Source organism: Meles meles, chromosome 1 (assembly GCF_922984935.1).
Source record: "Meles meles chromosome 1, mMelMel3.1 paternal haplotype, whole genome shotgun sequence".
Classification (NCBI taxonomy): Eukaryota; Metazoa; Chordata; class Mammalia; order Carnivora; family Mustelidae; genus Meles; species Meles meles.
Genome location: NC_060066.1, coordinates 112271918 through 112294830, shown reverse-complemented (window position 1 = coordinate 112294830; position 22913 = coordinate 112271918). Strand labels below are relative to the sequence as shown.

The following is a 22913-nucleotide window of genomic DNA, read 5'->3' as shown; positions in this document are numbered from 1 at the left end:
ACTTGTGTGATAGGTAGAGCCCTGGCAGGGAACTAAGGCTCAGGGGAGTAGAGCTACTTGTTTAAGGTTACTAGTAAGTGGGAGAGATGGGCTTGAGTCCAGGTCTTCTGCTCCCAGTCCTGTGTTTCCATGATACCTTTTCTGTCTAGGATGGTTTTGTTACCATCCTGCTCAGAGCTAAGCTCAACAAATTCTGGAAGCGCCTTGTAACAATCTTTTCTCTGTCTCTTTAAAGATCAGTAGACGGTTCATCAGAACCTCTGATCTAGAATTTGATATTTGATGGATAACAAATTTGTCCATATCAAAATGACAAGAGTGATCTCTAGCTGACTTTTCTTTTCCTTTACCTTTCCACATTTGTCAGTTTGTCTTTGTCCAAAAGGAGAGATAGGAGATATCTGTGCATGAAAAAGGGTCTGTTGATATGGGATCAAGTCATACTTAGTCTGAGCCATTGACCAGAATTTGGATGGTCCCAGCTTTGGTGAGCAAGATTACAGCCCTGTCTTTTCTGTCCTGAAGCACAGGTCTCTCTGAGGGATGGCAGCTTACCAGTGTTCCTTTGTTTGCTTTGAAACAAGCTTCCACGTGGACAGTGGTGCGTGGTGGCTTCTTGGGGCACCGTGGGGGCAAAGATCTCCTTGTGTTAGAGTCTGTCTGGTGTCTTTGCATGGTTTAGGGCATGTGCTCTCTGTGATGTGGTCTGGGCAACCAGGAACATGAGAATGCTCATCACTGTTACTGATAGACTTGGAACTTTCTACAGCCTTGGTTAAAATGTAAGCTGTCGACAACCCCTGATTTCCCCCTTTGCCTTGTGTTGGGCTGGGGAGGAAGGAGGTGTGAAAGAGGTAGGAAATCACATCTTTACAAATCCCAACTAAAATCTAGATGCTGAGGGTCACGTGGGTAGCTCAGCGACTCTCAGTGAGTTAGGCATCTGACTCTAGATCTCAGCTCAGGTCTTGATTCAGGGTGATGAGTTCAAGCCCCACATTGGCCTCTATGCTGGGCATGGAGCCTACTTTAAAAAAAAGATTCAGATGCTGACATTTTTCATCCCCCAGTGATCCTAATGAACATCCATTATTTTGCAGATTGAGGAAGGAGAGACCCATGATGAGTACTTCTCAAACTTTGCTGCCAATTAGAATCACCTGGGATGGTTTTAAAACATCCAGTGCCCAAGCTGTATCCCCAGTTAAGGCAAAATCTCTGGGAGGTCCAGGCATCAGTATATGTTTGTTTACATTTTCCAAGGTGACTGTAGTGTGTAGATAAGTTTGAGAAAATGGAGATACAAATTGACAAGTAGCCAATTGCATTATCCCCTCAGAGAAGTTTGGCTTGGTTGGAGGGAATGATGACCTCTTCCTCTTTGCTTAGGTCAAGCTACCTGATTACTATGCTGCCCATGCTGATAATCCCTGAAGGAAAGCAGTCTTCTGAGTAGGAATATCCTAAACTACAGCCCTGCCCACCTCTCTCTGTCTCTCCCACAGCCTGGACTTCTTTTCACATAGAAGCAGAGATGATTTGGCTCAGGGGAAGGCCCATGATTTCCTAAGATCTATGAGAGCATCAGCCTATGTTAAATGAAAGGTCCCACATCCCTCCATGGATGCTAGCATTGAGCACATCTGTGAATAGGAATGTGCTATATCCCCCAACTTTGGGACTGAGTTCTCCTTCCAGAACTTTCCTGGACTGTATTGTGAGGAATTTTAGTGGAAGTCAGGAGTGCAGCCTCTGGACTTTTCCTTTGTGTACACTGGTGACTTCCAGATAATTTGTCCATCCTCCACCTCTTCGTGTCTCATGCCAGCAAACACATGAGGTGAAAGTTATGGCTTCTAGGTTATGGTCTTCATCTAACTGGTATTCCACAATGGACTGGGATTTCCAACATCGCACATGTCCCCTTTAGTAATCCCACACTTCCTTGCTGGTCCTTCCCTTCCAATCCTCTCTTCCTCACTCTGGTTTCTTTCTGCCCAGGTGTCAGCACCATCCATCCTGCTTCCCCAGCTGCACTGCCAAGCAACCATTTAGAAGCCCGCTCTTCTCACTATCTCAACGCCACCCAGCCCCACTCTCCTCTGAGGGGCGGCCCAGAACTGGGCAGAATCCTGGAGCCTGGCTACCTGGGCAGCGGCAGCCAGTGGGATGTGATGAGGCCTCAGAAAGGGAGTGTATCAGGTGACCTGTCCTCAGGATCCTCTGTGTGTCAGCTTAACTCCAAACCCACAGGTAAAACATAAAGCCAAGCAGGTTGGTCTGCAAAATGAAATCTCATTTAGAGTCACCTAGCTGGGCAGGAGCATTTTTCATTTCTCTAGTCCCTGGTTCACAGAGTGGGGGTAAAATGACAGGGTCCTATCTGTGCTGGACCTTTCTAAGTGCCCCGCTTCAGCCTCCCTGCCCAGGGCCTCAGTGCTGTTTGGGGAACTGGGAAAGTCAAGGACACACCTTGTGCTCTCACGTTCATGTCATTAACCACACAGGAGAAGTTTATATCCATGGACTTCTACCTTATGCCTCCTCTCTGAGGCTGGAGGAAGGGCTTGATGTCTCGTTAAAGAATATTCCATCAAGTATCCATAAGAAGAATGGTATCAGGCTGGAGTGAAGTCTTCCCTAACACATTCAGGAGAGAAAGAAAGTCACACTCAAGTTACCACATGTTTCCCGATACTTGAGTTATTTTTCTAACCATGTGGAACTCCCTCACCCTTGCCAGTTACACTGGTCACCGTACACTTATATTTAAGACTCCCTCATATTTTGGGGCGCCTGGGTGGCTCAGCTGGTTAAGTATCTGCCTTCAGCTCAGGTCATAATCTCAGGGTTCTGGGATCAAGCCCCTCATCGGGGGCTCCCTGCTTTGTGGAAAGTCTGCTTCTCCCTCTCCTTCTGCCCCTCCCCCCTGCTCATGCGCTCTCTCTCTCTCTCTCTCTGTCTCTCTCTCTCAAATAAATAAATAGTCTTGAAACTCCCTCACACTTAACTGTGTGTAGGAGGAGGCTCCCGGGGCATGCTTCATGCGGGCTGTCCTGGGTTTGACAGCCCATTTCCTCTTTAAGCAAAGTCACTGTGTTCCTGAGTGCCTGAGTGAGAGAATGCAGTTGATGGAAGGGTGGGGATGTTTAGGGATCCTGCTGAGGAGCCACTGGCCGTGCCCCACTTCCACCTGGGCCCCCCTGGTGACCAGGATTCCTCATCTCTCACCTCTCCCCTGTCCTGACGGGATGGCTGCAGGGGCTGACCTGCTGGAGGAACATCTCGGAGAGATTCGGAACCTGCGCCAGCGCCTGGAGGAGTCCATTTGCATCAACGACCGGCTGCGGGAACAGCTTGAACACCGGCTCAGCTGTGCAGCCCGTGGGAGCGGTAGGAGAGGCCCAGAGCCGTCCTCGCTGTCATGACTGGGGAGCCCCTGGAGCCTGGGCTTCACGCTTTCCAAAGCATGTGCTGGGCTTTCTTCTACTTGCTCCTTCCAAACAGTCCAGCAAGGCGGGGCAGGGGGGCAGGTGTTCTTATCCTCACTGAGGAGCTAAGAGAGAACTTTCCTCTGGGCCAAGCTAACGAGGCGTGTCTGCAGGGCGTCTGACTTCCCAGCCCATCCTTAGTCTGCTTGTATATGTGCCTGCTGACCTCTCTGCCTTGTCATGGGATTGGCACGCATGGTGGAGCCCGCTCAGCGGGTGCCCTCCCACAGCCACTCACCAAGGCGGCAATTCTCCCAACACTCTCCTCTCAGGCTGTGGTCCCTTGGAGGCCATTCCTTCCATGTGCCTTTGTCCTACCCCCAGCCCCACGGTGGCTCCTGCAGGAACAAGAGCCTCTGGAACAGCTGCAGCTAGGGCACGTGGTGGGGCCCGCACAGAAACCAGGCATTTGGCTCGTAAGACTTGAGGTCCAGGCCTCGGGGACCCAGGCACTCCTGCTGGCTTGGGACTGTATTTCTGGAGGGACAGAATGGGTTGTTTCTGGAAAGCATCTGTTACCCTAATGTGTAACATGTCTGCTTACACTTTCTGGGACAGGATCTACCTCCAATTTCTACAGCCCCGGCCTGGAACCCACACCTCAGCTCTACAACGAGAACAGAGTTCTTAAGGAAGAAAACCGGAGCCTTCAGGCTCAGCTGAGTCATGTTTCTAGAGGTGGGTGGTAAAAGCCACACACTGCACTCCTTCCAGGTCCCTTTCCTCCTGGCCACACCAATCACCTTTTGAAGCCAAGAGAAGAAGGTGGAGATAACAGCTAACCAGATCCACCAACCCAAAGTCCCATGTGGTTCTCAGTCTAGAAGGGGCTACTTCCTGAGAGGTCCCAACCATGGGCCCTCATGCTCTAAGGTGCTAGGGACAAAGATAGCCCTAGCGAACCCACCACCTCTGTGCAAACTACAGATACTCAGTCATTAATTATGAACTGGATACCAGTTAGGTGACTGTTCTCCCTGTCCAGATTTTACTGCAGCCTCATGTGTCTCTCCCAGTACTGAGCTGCCATCCCCATCTCCTCACTGCTTCCCGTCACTCACCCACTCTGGGCTCCTCTCTGCTCAGTAATCCTCAGGACTCTGTGCCTGGAAGCACCAGCCAGATGTCCTCCAGAGTGTTCCCAACACTATTCGATGGGCATCCAAGGGAGAGGGGGATCATTTCCTCTGTGACCTGGGGGCAGCTGACCTTAGTATCAATTGACTTGATCAAATCAATATATGGTCAATAAAAATTATATTTATCTGCAAATATTTATTGAATAGCCATGAAAGACTAATACTTTCCTAAAGGATTAAGCCCAGAATTTGTGGAACAGGAAGAGACAAGTGATATTTCTAAATCTACCTCTTTGGAGCAGGAAGATGTCATTGGGAGAGGGGAGAGGTCACTGATGGGGAAGTAACGAGATGTCACAGAGAAGAGAGAAGGCACAACTGCTAAACCACCATTGCATGCCGGGACAGGCTAGCACCGAACTCAGTGGGGAGAAGTCACTAAGATGTGGACAAGCACAGTGGGCCAGGCCCAGGAACTTCCCCCTGGTAGACTGACAGCTCCTGCAGCCTGATTCTCAGAGTCCCTGTCCTTAGTCTCTGGGAAATCATGCAGGTTATCGAGATTTCACAAGCCCAGAAAAGGACAGATGTCCCCATTTTCAAATTGATGAATATAATATATTCTAAAAACTGTAGACAAGAAGTCTTGATGTTGCTCTTTGGCAAAATTAAAGAAGGGATTATCACACAGAGGGTGTGTGAACTTAGAAAATAGTGAGCATTAGAAACCACAGTGTTTGGGGCACCTGGGTGGCTGAGTGGGTTAAGACCTCTGCCTTTGGCTCAGGTCATGATCCCCTGCTCTCTGATCAGTGGGGAGCCTGCTTCTCCCTTTCTCTCTGCCTGCCTTTCTGCCTACTTTTGATCTCTGTCTGTCAAATAAATAAATAGAATCTTTGGGGGAAAAAAAGGAAAGAAACCACAGCTTTTGGGGCACCTGGATGGCTCAGTTGGTTAAGCACCTGCCTTTGGCTCAGATCATGATCCCAGGGTCCTGGGATGGAGCCCCCTGCTCAGCAGGGAGAGGAGTCTGCTTCTCCCTCTCCCTCTGCTTCCTCCCTGCTGCTCCTGCTCTGTCTGTCTCTCTCAGATAAATAAATAAATTCTCAAAGAAAAGGGAGGAAGGAAGGAAGGAAGGGAAGAAGGAATGAAGCAAAGAAGGAAGGAAGGAAAGGAGGAAAGAAAGAAACTGCAGCGTTTTCTCTTATAGCAGGGTAGACCTTATGAAATCAGAAGATCCAGGACATTGCAAAGATGGAGGCTCCACATTCCCCAGGGCATGTGGATGTAGTGAGCAGACACCCTCTGTTTCTCTGAGCAGCTGTGACATCAGCGTGCATTCCCGTTGCCTTAGTTCTGCACGTCAGGTTGGAGGAGCTTGGGCTCCTTGTCCTGCCAGGCTCTGCCCCCACAGTGTAAGTTGTCCTGTGTTCTGCTCCCCAGAGCGCTCCCAGGAGACGGAATGCCTGAGGGAGGCCCTGCTGTCCTCGAGATCCCGGCTTCAAGAGCTGGAGATGGAGCTGGAGCGCCAAAAGGGGGAACGGCAGCAGCTTCTGGAAGACTTGAAGGAGAAGCAACAGGAGATCTTGCATTTCCAGGAGGAACGCCTGTCCCTCCAGGAGAAAGACTCCAGGTAATGGAGCCCAATAAGAAGGAAGGGGGGGGCCCTGTTTTCAGATTTAATGGGATATTGACAAGACAGGTATTGGAGCCTTTTGGGGTGCTCAGTTTCCCCTCTGCTATTCCTGATTTATGGATGAATTCGAGCAGAAGGAAGGACTTCTCTGAGAATGCCTTTTCACTCCAAAGTTGGGAGAGTAAAACCCTATTTTAGAAGACTTCAGCATATCAGGGGCTCCTGGGTGGCTCAGTCAGTTAAGTGTCCGGCTGTTGATTTTGGCTCAGGTCATGATCTCGGGGTCATGAGAATGGGTTTGGTGCTCAACTTGGAGTCTGCTTGGAGTTCTTTCCCTCCTCTTCTCCCTCCTCTTCTGCACCTCTTACCGCTTGCAGGCAAGTGATCTCTGTCTTTCTCAGATCAATCTTTAAAAAAAAAGAGAGGGGATTTTCAGCGTAGCAGATCCTGGAGAAAAAAAAAATGTTCTCATCCTTTCCATTACTTTAAGGATATTGGTCTCACTGCAATGTAGGAAGCATCCCCACCAGCCGTCATGTGCTTCCCCGACATAAACCCTATGACCGCCTGTCACCAGGAATAGAGCACCATAGGGGCAGGAGGAATACGGAGCTTGTGTGTCTGCTCCCAGCTAACGTAGCTAATGGTATAACATCAAGCAAAGTTACTTTACCTCTCAGAGCCTCTGTTTCCACATCCGTAAAGTAAAAGTAATGGTCTTCACCACCCCTTGGTTGACATCTAGGGCTAAAGCCCCATGATGCAAAGGCTGGCTGACAGCAGGTGGCCTGGAGGGGCCAAGGGGCACCAGGCACTCAACGGGCCCTTGCCTCCCCTGTGCAGGCTGCAGCACAAGCTCGCCCTCCTGCAGCAGCAGTGTGAGGAGAAACAGCAGCTCTTCCAGTCCCTCCAGTCGGAGCTACAGATCTACGAGGTGCTTTATGGCAATTCCAAGAAAGGGCTGAAAGGTATGTGTTCTCCCTCTTCCCCTCCCCCATAAGCTCCCTGCCCTTGCTTAGGATTCTGGTGTGGTCCTTACCCTGGGAGTTGTAGAGCTCTGGAAAGCTACAGAGTTCTGCCTCAGCCAGGTCTGGGGCTCCCAGTAAGAACAAGGTGGTTCTCTCATGTGAAAGCCCAGAGGTTGGTGACATATGCAAGATCCAGCCAAGACATCCTTAAAAGTAGTCGGACAAGAGTCCAACTCTGCCTGCCTACGTGGCCAGAGAAAAGTTGAGCAAAGTACAGGTTATATAGTGATTAAAAAAAAAAATTCAAAGAACTGTCCTGATGGCACCATCGTGTGAGAAGCTCTTGAATATTGTGAGTAATACATATTGCCCCCATGCAGCCAGTACAGCAGGCACCCTGCTCCTACCCTGACGCATTCCCCAGGGAGAAAGTTAAAAGGTGCACAACATTTACAGAAATACCTCTGTTAGGATCTAAATTCCAAGCCTGGATTTAAATTTTAAACTGTTTTATTGAGGACTTTTTGCCACTTGCTAAAATACTGATCTAATGTTGTTCACGTTGTTCCATTGTTCCATTGTTGTTCACATGGGGGAGGGTATTGTAAACATTAAGTTAATAAATCCAGCCAGGCTGGAACAGAATACTGATGTCAATATGATGAAATTTAGAAAAGATTGGGGTGCCTGTGTGGCTCAGTGGGTGAAGCCTCTGCCTCCAGCTCAAGTCATGATCTCAGGGTCCTGGGATCGAGCCCACATCAAGTTCTCTGCTCTGTGGAGAGCCTGCTTCCGCCTCTCTGCCTGCCTCTCTGCCTGCTTGTGATCTCTGTCAAATAAATCAATAAAATCTTTTTTTAAAAAAAAGAAACTTAAAAAAGATAAAAAAGAAAGAAAGAAACAGAAACCCTGAGCTTGATTAAAAATATCAGCGGTAGAGGTACAGGATCAGGAGGCCTGGCTCTCTAGCCTCGTGGACTTGAGAATAAGGAGTTATTTAGAAACCTGCTGGGACAAGGAACTTGTAGGCAAAGGTTGCTCCAAAAACCAATTCAACCTGAGACCACAGTAGGGTGAGAGACCATGTCAGAAATATTGTTAGATTGTGGGACACCATCTTGTAAAAGGGACTTTGGCAAACCAGGGAGCAAAGTGAAGACAGGAGCCACCATGCCGGGTGACCAGAAATCTTGAACTCTCGGAGAAACTGAACAATTTTAGGCCTGGACAAGATCACAAGGAGATGAGAACTGGTTTTAAATATTTTAAGAACTGCCAGGTGAAAAAGAGCTGTTGTGTTTGGCATCCCTTTAGAAGTCTGAACAAGGGTCATCAAAGGATAAAGGGCAGTAGAATTAGGACTTATATCATTCTTATGCCTTCCTGACCACTAGAGATTTCTCGAGTGATGGAATTGCTAGTTTGTGAGGGAATAAGCCTCCCATACAAGCCCTTTTAAATAGAAAGGGATGACTTGTCAAGGGATCCCATAGAAACAGCTCTTGCTTTGGATGGGATGTTGGCTGTCTAAGCCTTTCAATTCTAATTTTTTTTATTATCTGTTTAAAAATTCCTTAAACAATACAGAATTTTCAATATTCAGCCAAATTTGAATTTTCATAAAACCTGATTGGATTTCCTACCTTGCTAATGAGAAGGTGAACCGAAACTTGAAGAAGTGTCAGGGGCACCGCAGGCTGAGAGAATAGCTTCTGTGCACTCCTGGGAGCATTGGGTCCAGCCTTCCCCATGGGAGAGCTTTGTATGAGGGAGTGTGAGAAGTCAGGTCAGTTGAGATGGCTGCTGGTATACAGAGGACCTATGAAGTGTGATGGAAGTTTACATTCTACAGAGTGGGCCATGGAAAATGAGTATGTTTTCCCAAGCAAAATAGATACTTGATGGTAACAGAACTCTCAGACTAGTGGGACACTCTGGAGTTGGGAGACACTCAAATCAGGGAAATCCACTGAATGGGTGTGGTTATGGGGTATTTACATGAGGAGAGTCTGATCTAAGGTACCGTTGGGAAGATAAAGAGGAATGGATAGAAGACAACACTTTTAGAAAGAAACAAAACTTTGTGAGGATTTGGATGTAGGGAAAGAAAGATAGGAAGGAGCTTCATGGAGCTTTGGGGTTGGAAAATTCCAACCATAGACTGCAGGTGCCCCGTGAGGACTTCTCAGGGGGAGTTGCCTCCTACCTCATGACCTCCGGCATCCTTATAAGATGCTATAGCAATATTTGAATAGTATGGTGATTATAGAAACATAATGAAAATGAGTAAAAATAGAAAATATGGGATGTTTCCAGAAGATTCCTCATAATAAACTCTTATCCCTTATAACTTGTAGTAACAACTTGGAGAAGTGTTTCTATACGAACTTCTTGGGAGCAGTTTTTCGTTTGTAAATTCAGTATGGTTTTTTTTTCCTTTCAATTTTGTTTTTATACGACAGAGGGAAAAAAAAATTCCTTCATCCTGACTACATCCTCTTTAATGCCTTTCTCCCTGCTTATAGTTGTTTTAGGAGTCATTTCAAAGCTCCTACCTCTAAAGCCCCATAGTTTCTTATCCTCAATTCTGTAATCCCATGAGAACCATGAATTCTTATGATAGCTCTTTTTATCCTTTATCATTTGGTCATAAAACCTGTCTGAATTGACCAAAATGGTATTCACAGACTTGACTTAACCCCGCTCAGTGGTAATGTTCACCCAGATCGTCACGGAAATATGAATGCATTTGCCTAAAGGCCTATGGCCCAGAGGCAACCTGGTGTATGGGCTACATGAGAGATGGCGTATGGATCCTATGGCCTTCCTAAACACCAAAACAAATTCTACTTTTTGAAATATTTTTGGCTTCAAGATTTCAGATAAGATACATTTCTTAGCTGTCTTCATCCCTAGTACAAAGAAACAGACTGTGGTAGCAAACAGAGATTTAAAAAAACAAAACAAAAACATGGCGAAGTAGAATAGTTCAGTGAGTTGTGACCCCTGGCCTCTAGCGGAGACTCCCGTTCCTCCATGCTGCCAAAGTCCTGATGCCTCCTCTCCTCTCCCTGGTGACCTCCTCCTCCTTTCTGCTGTGACTCCTGAGCATGGAGGCATCAGCTTTCCTCCTTCCTCATCCCCTGGCCTTCTCTAGTCCAGTGCTGACCCCCCTATCTCTGAAGACCCTGCTCTCTGGCCTGTGGGACTAGGGTGACTGTGAAAGTCAAATAATAATATGCTTTGACCCCACCTGCTCATGGAAGGCTCTCCAGATGCAGGTGGGTCATGTGAGCCTTGGGACAGTTCCGGTGTGCAGTATCTTGCTCAGTGAGTGCCGAGACCCACATAGGAAAAGGAGGCAGCTCCATCCCAAATGCGTTGCTTGGGGTCCTGAGAGGACAGTGGGGTCCCAAGAGAAAGGAATGCCCCGGAGGAGTGTTCTGACAAATGCTTGGAAAAGCATGGATCTGAGCCACCAGACCCCTTCTCTCTCTTCTTTCAGCTGCCACCTGGGATGCCTGTCTCCAGGTCCCTTTGAGCAGTGAGCTGAGCCACCTGGTGGCAGAGATCCGAGCTTTGCGAGGGCAGCTGGAGCAAAGCATCCAGGTGAACAGCTGTCTTCGATTGCAGCTGGAGCAGCAGTTGGATGGCGGGGGGAGCAAAGCCAGCCTCAGCCCCTCCTCTGCCCACCAGGAGGACCCTGGAAACAAGCAACCGCTCTTCCAAGGTAGGAAGGGCGGGGAGACCAGGAAGCCCGTGGTCAGTGGGGTGGTGGCCGGGATGTCTGTGGTGGAAGGGATCTTCCCTCTTCCACACTCCCTAGGGTCCAGGTGAAATCAGAGTTGTTTCAATCTACAGCCTTGGGTGAGAGGGCGGGGTTGAGGGTCCCAGCTGGCTCGGGCCCCAGATTCTGAGTTTGCAGGTACAGGTTTCTTGCCTTGGGCAAGATGTTTGAAGTCCCCAGGTACTGAAGCCTTACTTTTGCCATCTTCAGGGTGAGGACAATAATCATATGTATCTTATGGACAATAATCATATGTATCTTATGGACAATCATATGTATACATATATATACCATGTATACATATGATAATATGGTAATTTAGCCCTAAGTGCAATAATTTACAAGTGCCTGACATGGTAAGCATCACTCAATAGTTAATAGCTTGTGAGTTAATATCTATTCCTTGTATTTGTGGAGTAGTTTAAAATTTACCATGAGTTTTCAAACAGTTTTTCAAACTGTTTCATCTGAGGTAAGGGAGGTTTTACTTTCTTATTTCAACATGGGAAAACTTCGGGATTGAGACATTAACCCGCTAAGACCCGACCCAGGATTCAAACTGGATGTTTTTATTTCCAGCTGCTGGCCTTCCTCCTCAAGTCCTTCCTCCTCACCAGCCTCTGTCTCAGTATCACTTGCCTTCCAGATTCCCATTCCCTGATTGGAGGGGAGCTCAGCTGAGTAGAAACCATTCCTGTCCCGCAGGCAATGCTGGTTGTGGGAAGCAGGGGGATGATAGCCCCCTTTATTCCCAGTGTCTGTCATCCCCTCCTCCTCCCCTCTGCATCTGCCCTTCCAGATACTGCCTTGCCTGCTCTCTCCCTCTCTTCTCAATGTCCTTCATCCAGCTCCCTTCTCCTAGCTTCAGTCTGAATGTTAGTATTGTCCCCCCTGCATCTTGACACACTCATTTCAACTTGTTCTTTTCTTTTTTTAATTAACCATCTTCTCTCACCTCCAGGACCCTATTTTCAATTTTATTTCAGTAGGCGCCATTTATGCTCAGGATTCTCTAAAGATGAGCTTTCAGACACGTTCCTGCCTGCTCTTCCTGGGGCATGCTAATCCTTAGCTTTTTCCCCTGGTCCTGCTAGATTTTCACTAATTAGGCACTGACTTGTCAACTGTAGGTGACACTTCCAAGATCCTGTGTTGTGGCCATTAGATGAGAAAGTGTCACATGGACTGTGTCCCATAGTAACTGCATGGCCACAATAGGGTGGATGGCTGGCTCTCTCTGGGGAGCCGTGATGGTTGTAGTGTTCAGTTATAACTCCCTGCTCTGCCCTCCTGGCCAGCTTTCCTCTGTCACTGCATCCCCACGACCCCAGCTAGGACTCGGCCCCAGTGACTCCGACACTGTGCCCGCTCTTTACCCACCACAGTGGCCTGAGCTGGAGAGCTGGTTCTAGGCCACCTCCTGAGCAGGATTTCCTGCCTTCTCTGATATTTGCCAATTCTTCCACTGTAGGATTGCTGCCTGGTCTCCAGGAGGACATCTCTAACCTGCCGTGCCTTCTGTCTCTACCCTTCTCATCCTGCTACATTTTTCCCATCACTAACTCATCAGAATGGTGATTGGAATGCTAGTTTAATTGCCCACAAGTCCATTCATACTTTGATTCAGTATTTTTGACACATATACTACACATATCTGATGTGGAAATATTGGGGTTCAGAGCTCAAGAAAGAATTCTTGAGACATTTTCAGTGCACAAAGGTGTTTTTACGATAGTACAGGGACTTGACCAGTGGGCAGAAAGAGCGGCACTGCGGTTGCGAGGAGCCATTGATTATAAGTTTGGAATTGGGGGAGCTACAGGCAAAGGGAAATTTCCAAAAGGACTTTAATATGCTAAAGAAGACTCATGGGATCCTGGAGGCCTGGCTTTTGTCAAGCTAAGACTGTTTTTCCCTCTAGTAGGTCATTAAGATTAAGACAGTTGGGTTCCTATAATGTCTTATTCTGCCTGCCTCAAATGTTTGTCAATGGACTGCAGGTTATAAGGAAATTTACCTTTATGTACATTTCCTTTTGCCTTTGTTCTCCACATCATAGGTTTAGTTACAAGACAGTGTATTAAAAATTGCACACATAATTATATTCAAAACGCAGGCTAGAAAAATGCACCTAATAATCTTTCAAACCAGAAGTTGCTTCTCACGGAGCTCACTTCCATTAAAGGGACATGTTCTTGTTCCAAACTAAGGGATGTGTTTGCTGTTGCTTGCCATCACGGTTGGGGTGTAATGAGGACAAACCACACTGCCTTAGGTCTCTGCTGGTGATGACTAGGCTGTGCGTGGGTTTGGTTAGTGGGGGTTCCAGTGTTCCTGAATATTGTTGTTGTCTTTACGTCCTAGACTCCATTGCTTCCCCTCCAGTCCGAGATGTTGGCATGAATTCTCCAGCGCTCACATTCCCTAGCCTTTCTGCTGCTGCTCCTGGCTCAGAGACCACCATTTTCAAGAGGACAAATGGTAAATATGGCAATGGAAGGATTCAGGGATTGATGATGGAGAATTACCAATACAAGTAGCCTTTGGTTACTAATGGGCACATTACCTGAATGTAGAGATTTTTCTCCTCAGGTCCCAAAGTCTTTAGCCCTACTCATTGCACCTTCTGTGGGCATCTGTTTTGCCATTATTCTTCATCCTGTGGTTTTCCTATTGATCTGTTGTGCTTCACTGCATGGTGATCTCTCCATCGTTGAAAGTGCTCTCTGTGTCAGGCTTAATTTCTTTGTCTGTGTCTTCTTTTTAAAAATGGGTTTACCACCCCCAAACTACTAGAACTCATACAGCAATTCAGTAACATGGCAGGATACAAAGTCAATGTACAGAAATCAGTGGCTTTCTTATACACTAACAATGAAAATACAGAAAGGGAAATTAGAGAATTGATTCCATTTACTATAGCACCAAGAACCATAAGATACCTGGGAAACCTAACCAAAGAGGTAAAGGATCTGTACTCGAGGAACTACAGAACACTCATGAAAGAAATTGAAGAAGACACAAAAAGATGAAAGACCGTTCCATGCTCTTAGATCAGAAGAATAAACATTGTTAAAATATGTATACTGCCTAGAGCAATCTATACTTTTAATGCCATTCTGATCAAAATTCCACTGGTATTTTTCAAAGACCTGGAGCAAATAATCCTAAAATTTGTATGGAATCAGAAGAGACCCTGAATTGCTAAGGAAATGTTGAAAAACAAAAACAAAACTGGTGGCATCACGTTACCTGATTTCAAGCTTTACTACAAAGCTGTGATCACCAAGACAGCATGGTACTGGCATAAAAACAGACACATAGACCAGTGGAACAGAGTAGAGAGCCCAGATATGGACCCTCAACTCTATGGTCAAATAGTCTTTGACAAAACAGGAAAAATATACAGTGGAAAAAAGACAGTCTCTTCAATAAATGGTGCTGGGAAAACTGGACAGCTATATGTAGAAGAATGAAACTCGACCATTCTCTTACACCATACACAAAGATAAACTCAAAATGGATAAAAGACCTCAATGTGAGACGGGAATCCATCAGAATCCTAGAGGAGAACATAGGCAGTAACCTCTTCGATATCAGCCACAGCAACTTCTTTCAAGATATGTCTCCAAAGGCCAAGGAAACAAAAGCGAAAATGAACTTTTGGGACTTCATCAAGATCCAAAGCTTCTGCACAGCAAAGGAAACAGTCAACAAAACAAAGAGGCAACTCACGGAATGGGAGAAGATATTTGCAAATGACAGTACAGACAAAAGGTTGATATCTGGGATCTATAAAGAACTCCTCAAACTCAACACACAAAAAACGGATAATCATATCAAAAAATGGGCAGAAGATATGAACAGTTCTCCAATGAAGACATACAAATGGCTAAGAGACACATGAAAAAATGTTCATCATCACTAGCCATCAGGGAGATTCAAATTAAAACTACGTTGAGATACCACCTTACACCAGTTAGAATGGCCAAAATTTGCAGGACAGGAAACGACATGTGTTGGAGAGGATGTGGAGAAAGGGGAACCCTCTTACACTGTTGGTGGGAATGCAAGTTGGTGCAGCCACTTTGGAGAACAGTGTGGAGATTCCTGAAGAAATTAAGAATAGAGCTTCCCTATGACCCTGCAACTGCACTGCTGTGTATTTACCCCAAAGATACAAATGTAGTGATAAGAAGGGCCATCTGTACCCCAATGTTTATAGCAGCAATGGCCACGGTCACCAAACTGTGGAAAGAACGAAGATGCCCTTCAGTGGACAAATGGATAAGGAAGATGTGATCCATATACACTATGGAGTATTATGCCTCCATTAGAAGGGATGAATACCCAACTTTTGTAGCAACATGGATGGGACTCGAAGAGATTATGCTGAGTGAAATAAGTCAAGCAGAGAGAGTCAATTATCATATGGTTTTACTTATTTGTGGAGCATACCAAATAACATGGGAGACATGGGAAGATGGAGAAGGAGAAGGGAGTTGAGGGAAACTGAAAGGGAAGATGAACCATGAGAGACTATGGACTCTGAAAAACAACCTGAGGGTTTTGTGCTTTGTCGAAGATTAGTTGACCATAGAGTTGAGGGTCGATTTCTGGGCTCTCTATTCTGTTCCACTGGTCTATGTGTCTGTTTTTGTGCCAGTACCATGCTGTCTTGATGATGACAGCTTTGTAATAGAGCTTGAAGTCCGGAATTGTGATGCCACCAACTTTGGCTTTGTTCTTCAATATTCCTTTGGCTATTCGAGGTCTTTTCTGGTTCCATATAAATTTTAGGATTATTTGTTCCATTTCTTTGAAAAAAATGGATGGTATTTTGATAGGGATTGCATTAAATGTGTAGATTGCTTTAGGTAGCATAGACATTTTCACAATATTTATTCTTCCAATCCAGGAGCATGGAACATTTTTCCATTTCTTTGTGTCTTCCTCAATTTCTTTCATGAGTACTTTATAATTTTCTGTGTATAGATTCTTAGTCTCTTTGGTTAGGTTTATTCCTAGGTATCTTATAGTTTTGGGTACAATTGTGAATGGGATTGACTCCTTAATTTCTCTTTCTTCAGTCTTGTTGTTGGTGTACAGAAATGCAACTGATTTCTGTGCATTGATTTTATATCCTGACACTTTACTGAATTCCTGTACAAGTTCTAGCAGTTTTGGAGTGGAGTCTTTTGGGTTTTCCACATATAGTATCATATCATCTGCGAAGAGTGATAGTTTGACTTCTTCTTTACCAATTTGGATGCCTTTAATTTCTTTTTGTTGTCTGATTGCTGAGGCTAGGACTTCTAATACTATGTTGAATAGCAGTGGTGATAATGGACATCCCTGCCGTGTTCCTGACCTTAATGGAAAAGCTTTCAGTTTTTCTCCATTGAGAATGATATTTGCGGTGGGTTTTTCATAGATGGCTTTGATAATATTGAGGTATGTGCCCTCTATCCCTACACTTTGAAGAGTTTTGATCAGGAAGGGATGCTGTACTTTGTCAAATGCTTTTTCAGCATCTATTGAGAGTATCATATGGTTCTTGTTCTTTCTTTTATTAATGTGTTCTATCACATTGATTGATTTGCGGATGTTGAACCAACCCTGCAGCCCTAACCTGAGGGTTTTGAAGGGGTAGGGGGTGGGAAGTTGGGGGAATCAGGTGGTGGGTAATAAGGAGGGCACGTATTGCATGGAGCACTGGGTGTGGTGCAAAAACAATGAATTCTGTTACACTGAAAAGAAATAAAATGGGTTTATTTTTTATTTATTTTATTTTGTTATTTTTTTCAGTGTTCCAAGATTCATTGTTTATGTACCACACGCAGTGCTCCATGCAATACGTGCTCTCCTTAATACCCACCACCAGGCCCTCCCAACCCCTCACCCCCTCCCTTCCAGAACCCTTAGTTTGTCTGTGTCTTCTTAACTGGAAATTTAAAATTTTTTATTAAAATAATATTTGTACTGGATATTTCATTTATCAATAAGGATAAAATTTTGCCTTCTGGCAATTTGATCATTATGAGATGATGTAAGAAAGATCATAAAAACATAGAACCCAGAAATCTATGGACTTCACACATTGCTTGTTCCTTTTCCAGAGTGCCTTTTCTATTCCTGGCCTCTTTCACTCCTTGATGTCTATTTTAGAATGAAGTGGACTGAGGATATGCTTATCCCTGTGGATTCTATGTTGTTCTGGTCTTGTTTTTCAGAGCTGTATTTGGATGCTTCTCCAGGGATGAAGAATCCTCCCAAGCTGGAGGGCAAAGCTACTGATGGCTCCTTTGCCAATAAGCATGGCTGCCATGTCATTGGCCACATTGATGACTACAGTGCCCTAAGACAGCAGATAGGGGAGGGCAAACTGCTGGTCAAAAAGATAGCAGCTCTTGTGAGATCAGCCTGCACCTTCCCTGGCCTTGAAACTCAGGGCACAGAGGTAATCACACTGTAGGTCTTAAGTGCTCCTTTTCCTTGTGCCCTTTGTCCTTCTGATCTTAGCTCCTCTCCCACTGCATATCTCCCATATCTGAGTCTACATCTTCTGCTTACACCCAGCTGGGCCTTCTTCTCCATCTCCTGTTTTCACTATACACTCTGCCCTGACTGACGTTTCTTCTCAGAAACACAGAAGAGCCAGAAGAGAATTGTCATCCTCATCTGTAGGGGATTTGCTGAGTATTGGCTTATGTGTCGTGCTCTACTGAGCACCCTCTGTTCGCTTATTATCTGGTCCAGTCACCCTGGCACAAGGTCATCCGTTGGCAGAGTAAAAGCACTTAATCAGGTGGCTGGAAATTCAGGATTTGCATCCGCATGGGCCACATGTTGTGGAAGGGGCGAAGCTTGGCAGACATGGGATATCTCTGGGCAGACTGAGCAGGGCAGAGAAGCAGGCAGCGCACTTTCTCAGAGTGCTTCCCTGTTCAGAGACGAGGTACCAGCTGCTGTGCTGTTTGAGGAACTGGAGGTGCATGGATGTGCAGAAGAGCCTCCACCCCAGAGAGAAGGCCACATATCCAAGTAAATAAGGACAACAGGGGGTCTGGGCTCAGTATTGGAAGTCATCCTCTGAGTTGGGAGGGTGCAAACACAGAAGGGGTCCTTGGGCCAGGCAAGGAAAGTCACAGGGTCCTAGAGGAACCACTGGCGAGATACACAGCTTCTCTGGGTGGTGGAGGATAGCATTCCAGGAAAAGGGAATTCCATCACAGTCCTTGGAGCTACAAATGGTTCAGCCCAGTTGAAGCAGAGGTATGATTTAGCGATACGCATGGGGTGCCAAAGCAAAACTCAGGGACCTTAGACTCGAGAGCATGGAGCAGGACTAGCAGCTTACAGAGAGAATGAGAGAAGTCAGAATCTGGTGATTCTTACAAGTTGGAGGTCACTGCTGAAGTGGAGATTCAGGGCTTCCAGGTTTAAAAACGGTTTCACAGGGTCAAGCAGGCCCATTCCTGTGCCTCACTCATGAGGGAAACCTGAGCCCTGTGGTTGGGGAGCTGGAGCAGGGGGAAAAGAATGATCTCTCAATCTGGTGCCCAGGGCTATCTCCTCCTTCTCCCAGGTGCCAGGCAGCAAAGGCATCCATGAACTTGGGAGCAGCGTCCAGACCCTGCAGCACATGCTGGATGAGTCGGTCTCTCTCCTCACCATGTTCTGGCGAGCGGCCCTGCCCAGCTCCCGCAGCCCTGCCCTGTCTGACAGCACAGTGAGTGGCAGCCTCCTTCATCGCTTCTGCCCCAAATGCTATTCTGCCTCCTCAGTTCCCAAGTGCTAAAGTTCAGGAGCCAGACAGTCGATTTGGGAGGGGGGCCTTCAGGGAGCATCCCTGGGGGAAGACCTGTCATCCATGGTGGCGGCTGGCAGGGCAGGTCCTACGACATCCCTTCTCCTCCCACTGTGTTTGGGTTCTTTCACTTTCTGAACTTAGCTGAGTCGAAAAATGTAGGGACCTGTGAAAATGTCGACACCTCCTTTCCCCGCGCCATCCCCACAGAATGTCACCATGAGATGAGCAGCTTCCTGGGGCCACCCACTGCATCCCCCACAAAGCTTTCCTCCTCATCTCTGGGCCAGGCCTGGAAGAGTCAGCCGCCCCACCACCAGGTGCTCTCAGATATGAGGCCTGGACTCTGGCTGGGGGGAGTGTGGACAGGAAATTTTCTTCATCTCCCCCTACCAGCCCTGCCTAGGAGCCTGAGGCCAGATTAAAGCACTCACACCTTATGGGCCCCAGCTATGCCGGTTCTGAGGCAGAGGGTGTTCTGCCAACTTGAAGTTGTTCCAAAGATTTACAGAATCACACACTGTCTCCCCAGGCAAAACATGCCCAGCTAGCAAGTCTTATCCATGAGGCCCGTGTACTAGAACCGATGTCAGCGCTGAATGTGTGCTCTTGGTCCACTGCTGGGAGTCCTGGCACTGCCTGGCGATCAGGGCCTCTACAGCCACAGGAGCGGAGGCCTGTGTCCATGTGCGTGGGGGCTCCCGGGGTCTCAGTGTGCTGACCTAACGCCCTCAGTCTAAGCTGGCCTCAGCTGGAGCCTTCTAATGTCTCTCCTGGAGGGACTCCAGTCCAGAAATCATTGAGAGGATTGTAGAATCCTGCTTTTGATTTTCAAGAACCACAACGCGTTGAGTGCTTGAGGCCTCTGACCTATAACAAAGAGCCTGTTTCCCTTCCCCAGGGACAGTCCCTACAAAGGGAACTTCTGGAACTGAGAACCAGACTGTCCAAACAGGAGAGTGTCCTGCAGAGCACAGCGGAGCGTCTGAAGACTGCCAACCAGCAGAAGGAGAGCATGGAGCAGTTCATCTTCAATCAGTGTGGGTGCCCCTGAGCCAGGGGATGAGAGAGGAAAGTAGGGGTGGGAGGACTTCCAGGCACCCCACTTGTGCTGCCGATGGACCCTGACCAGACAGACTGGGTGGGGTGGGGAGGAGGGCTGCAGACCAGTGTGATGTCCCCAAACCTCCTGTGCTTTGTAATTGGGGATGCAGAGGGAGGGGTGCAAGGGGGGCAGCAAGAGACCCTGATCTGAGCTGCCAGAAAGACACCCTTTGGAACACAATAGGCCAAGTATGGCTCCCAGATGGTCACTTCTACCTATTGGGCTGTTTTGTTGTTTTAGTGACCAGGACACATGATGTTTTGAAGAAGGCAAGGACTAATTTGGAGGTAAGGACACCACTTCACCCGCCAGAGCCACAGAACCCAGCCCAAATCCATCCCCACCTGCCTTCAGAGTCTGCAGATGATCCCCGACCCATTCTGACCTTTCAGGAGATTTCCAGTCTGTTCTAGGACTCAGGTCCTCACTAAATGTCCTTCTAGCTTTGCTCCCCATCACCTCTCCTGCCCCAGTCCCTTCCCTGCCACCTCCTCTCCCTGTGACATCGTGACCCTCTTCTCTCCTCACCTTCTTCCCTCCTTTAGGCCAAGTCAGGAGTCCAAGGAAAGCAAGTGAGTTGATTCCCAAGACCAGAGGACATGGGGAGTATGCCTCTGAATTAGCTCTAGGAAAGGGGCTCTGGGGCCCTCCTAGTGTTTCCTGTAGCCCTTTTCACTTCCATGAAAAAATAAACTGGAGATGCCATCAAATCGGTTGATTCTGTTGCACACTCTATTGGCAGAGAATAGCCATTCAATCTTGATCTTTCTTTTTCCAAAGGACACCAACCATCGGGTCTTCTTGACCTAAAAGAGAATTTGATAATAAAAGTGAAACTTGAAGGGAAACATTTTATGTATATGGCAGGTATTCTGTACATTTACGTGAAATACTAACCCGATCCCTAGCAAGTAAGCTGAAGTGTACCAAATGGCTTGTAAATCAGAAACTAAATCTTTAGGGGATCCTGGGTGGCTCAGGCAATTGAGCATCTGACTTGATCTTGGCTCAGGTCTTGATCTCAGGGTTGAGGCTTCAAGCCCTGTGTTGGGCTCCACGCTAGCCATGGAGATTCCTTAAAAAAGAATAGGGAAAGAAACTAAACCCTTCACTGGACGTTAAAGTTCTGCCATAAGAAACTGGACCTTTTCCTAGGAATGTTCCTTATGTAGCCTGAGAGAATATTGATCCCAGGGTGTGAAAATGGGTTGGGCCCATGACTTCACCCTCCCCTCCCAACCTTTTTTTTTTTTTTTCTAATTCCCTTTTTTTCTTCTCTGATGATTCCTTTCTTTCCTGAGCCTCTTTAGAAGAACACATACAAGATGGCCTCTGTAAAGCCTTATTCCTGTCCCAGCAAAGGTAACCCAACAGTCCCACACACCCACTGGCTTCCCCATGTTTGGAAGTTTCCTCTGAGACCAATGGAAAGGGCCTGAGGCCTGGGTTCCAATCCCAGGCTTGTCACTAACTGGTCCTGTGGCCTTGGCCCATCCATCTGTAAGAGGTGGCACTAGGGGGTGTTGCTGCTCCCTGCTGACGGGGCCCCTCCCTCTCATTAAGTACATGGGACATGAACTGAACAGGGGATTTCCCTGCATAACGTCCTCTCCTTCCTACAACAGGCTGTTTCTTCATGGGCATGTTTCATACTAAGCGCTTTGGTTTCTGGGAGGTCACTGAAGCCATCGTTTTGCTCCAAGTGATCTAGCTTGTAGACTGACCCGTGAAGGGGGAGTGTAGGATCTGAACACCTCATGTGCAGTGGCTCTGAGCAGGGCTGTCACCTGCCCGAGGTGGTGGGGAAGCTTCCCTTTCACCTGGTGGCATGAGGGGCTCCACAGGTCCACACTCCCTCTCCTGGGCTCATCCTTCTGACAGGCTCTCACTGAGCTCCTGGCTCAGCCCCCACCCAGTGCTCACTGTAGCTCAGGGAGCCACCAGCAGAGCCTGATACCAGGTTCTCACCTTGTCGTATTTCTGTCTCCAGGTGAAGTCCCTAAGGGCTCTGCCGTGCACCCCAGTCTTGTGACCCTTGCCTTCCAGGAGCCACGGAAGAAAAGGAGCCACCGGAGGTCCTTCAAACAGCTGGAAGACTGGGCCTGCCCCCCTTTGGTGCAGATCCCAATCTGCTGAGGAGACCTAGAGTCCAGTCCTCCACACCTGCCAGAGGGTCCCATCCTCCTCCCGGTGGAGGAGGATGAAGGGCAGACAGCCTCTCCTGTGGCTGAGGAACACCACCCACCAGGGGCTGCTCAGCCCAGCACTGGTCTGTAGAGGAGCTCCTGACACCGCTTCTGTGCACCTCACTGGCCTGGGAACTGGCCGCAGCCAGTCCTTGCTCCAACACCTGCCCTCGGACGGTCTGCTCAGGGGATGCAGGACCCTGCTTCCTACAGATGGGACCCCTGATCCCCACACAGGAGCTCCTCAGCCTGTTCCAAAGCCCACGAGTGACAGCAGTGCCCCGAGGGCCAGTGGGGCTCAGCCAGCACAACTCCCAGATACACGCTTTCCTGGGGCTGGCTTAGGCCGGCTGCCATTCGGCTGGGTGTCTGTCTACACCGTGACTCCTGAGTGCTTCAAAGGCTCCTGGTGAGAGCGGTGGCTTCCCATGTGCCATCTTCTGCTTAGCCTAACACCTCCTGGTTCCCTTCTTTTATGATCTCTGAAGTGTGGCCACCTCACTCTAATACTCTAATACGCCGTTCCCTTTCATCACCCTAACTCCTCTCTAGGGAACTCGGGCTCAGGGCCAGCCCAAGCTCATTGAAATTCCTGTAAGATGAACCAGTGATCATTTTTAAGTGGCACCTGAGAAGCCCCAGTTGTGGGAAAGCCTAGTCTGTGTCCTGACAGTGCTTTAGAAGGCGTGTACGTGTGTATAAATGTACGATAGATATTTATATATGTTGCTATAGTAGTTTGTCGAGGGCAACATAACTGGCGGACAGGGTCTGTTAGAGGATATGAAGCACAGTCCTTTTGGCGGCTATGAAAGTAAAATGTGTACAAAGAAATAAAAGGTTTTTCCTCA

At 47.5% G+C, this 22913-nt stretch overlaps 1 protein-coding gene across 21 annotated transcripts in view; it reads left to right on the top strand.

Annotated features, from left to right (window-relative positions):
* Window positions 1-22913, top strand: part of LOC123944152 (phosphodiesterase 4D interacting protein) — a 235459-nt gene extending 212546 nt beyond the window's left edge. For 7 of the 21 annotated variants that reach the window (XM_046009099.1, XM_046009016.1, XM_046009074.1 and 4 more), the window contains 14 exons: window positions 2002-2253; window positions 3262-3393; window positions 4050-4169; window positions 6014-6203; window positions 7050-7174; window positions 10680-10904; window positions 13326-13442; window positions 17195-17421; window positions 18550-18693; window positions 19673-19811; window positions 20117-20163; window positions 20422-20448; window positions 21187-21238; window positions 21867-22913. In XM_046009099.1, the coding sequence (XP_045865055.1) occupies window positions 2002-2253; window positions 3262-3393; window positions 4050-4169; window positions 6014-6203; window positions 7050-7174; window positions 10680-10904; window positions 13326-13442; window positions 17195-17421; window positions 18550-18693; window positions 19673-19811; window positions 20117-20163; window positions 20422-20448; window positions 21187-21238; window positions 21867-22012 (1943 nt within the window). In that variant the 3' untranslated portion in view covers window positions 22013-22913. Of the gene's footprint in view, window positions 1-2001; window positions 2254-3261; window positions 3394-4049; window positions 4170-6013; window positions 6204-7049; window positions 7175-10679; window positions 10905-13325; window positions 13443-17194; window positions 17422-18549; window positions 18694-19672; window positions 19812-20116; window positions 20164-20421; window positions 20449-21177; window positions 21239-21866 lie in introns of those variants that run through there. The other 14 variants (XM_046009155.1, XM_046009147.1, XM_046009032.1 and 11 more) reach the window with 7 other exon arrangements.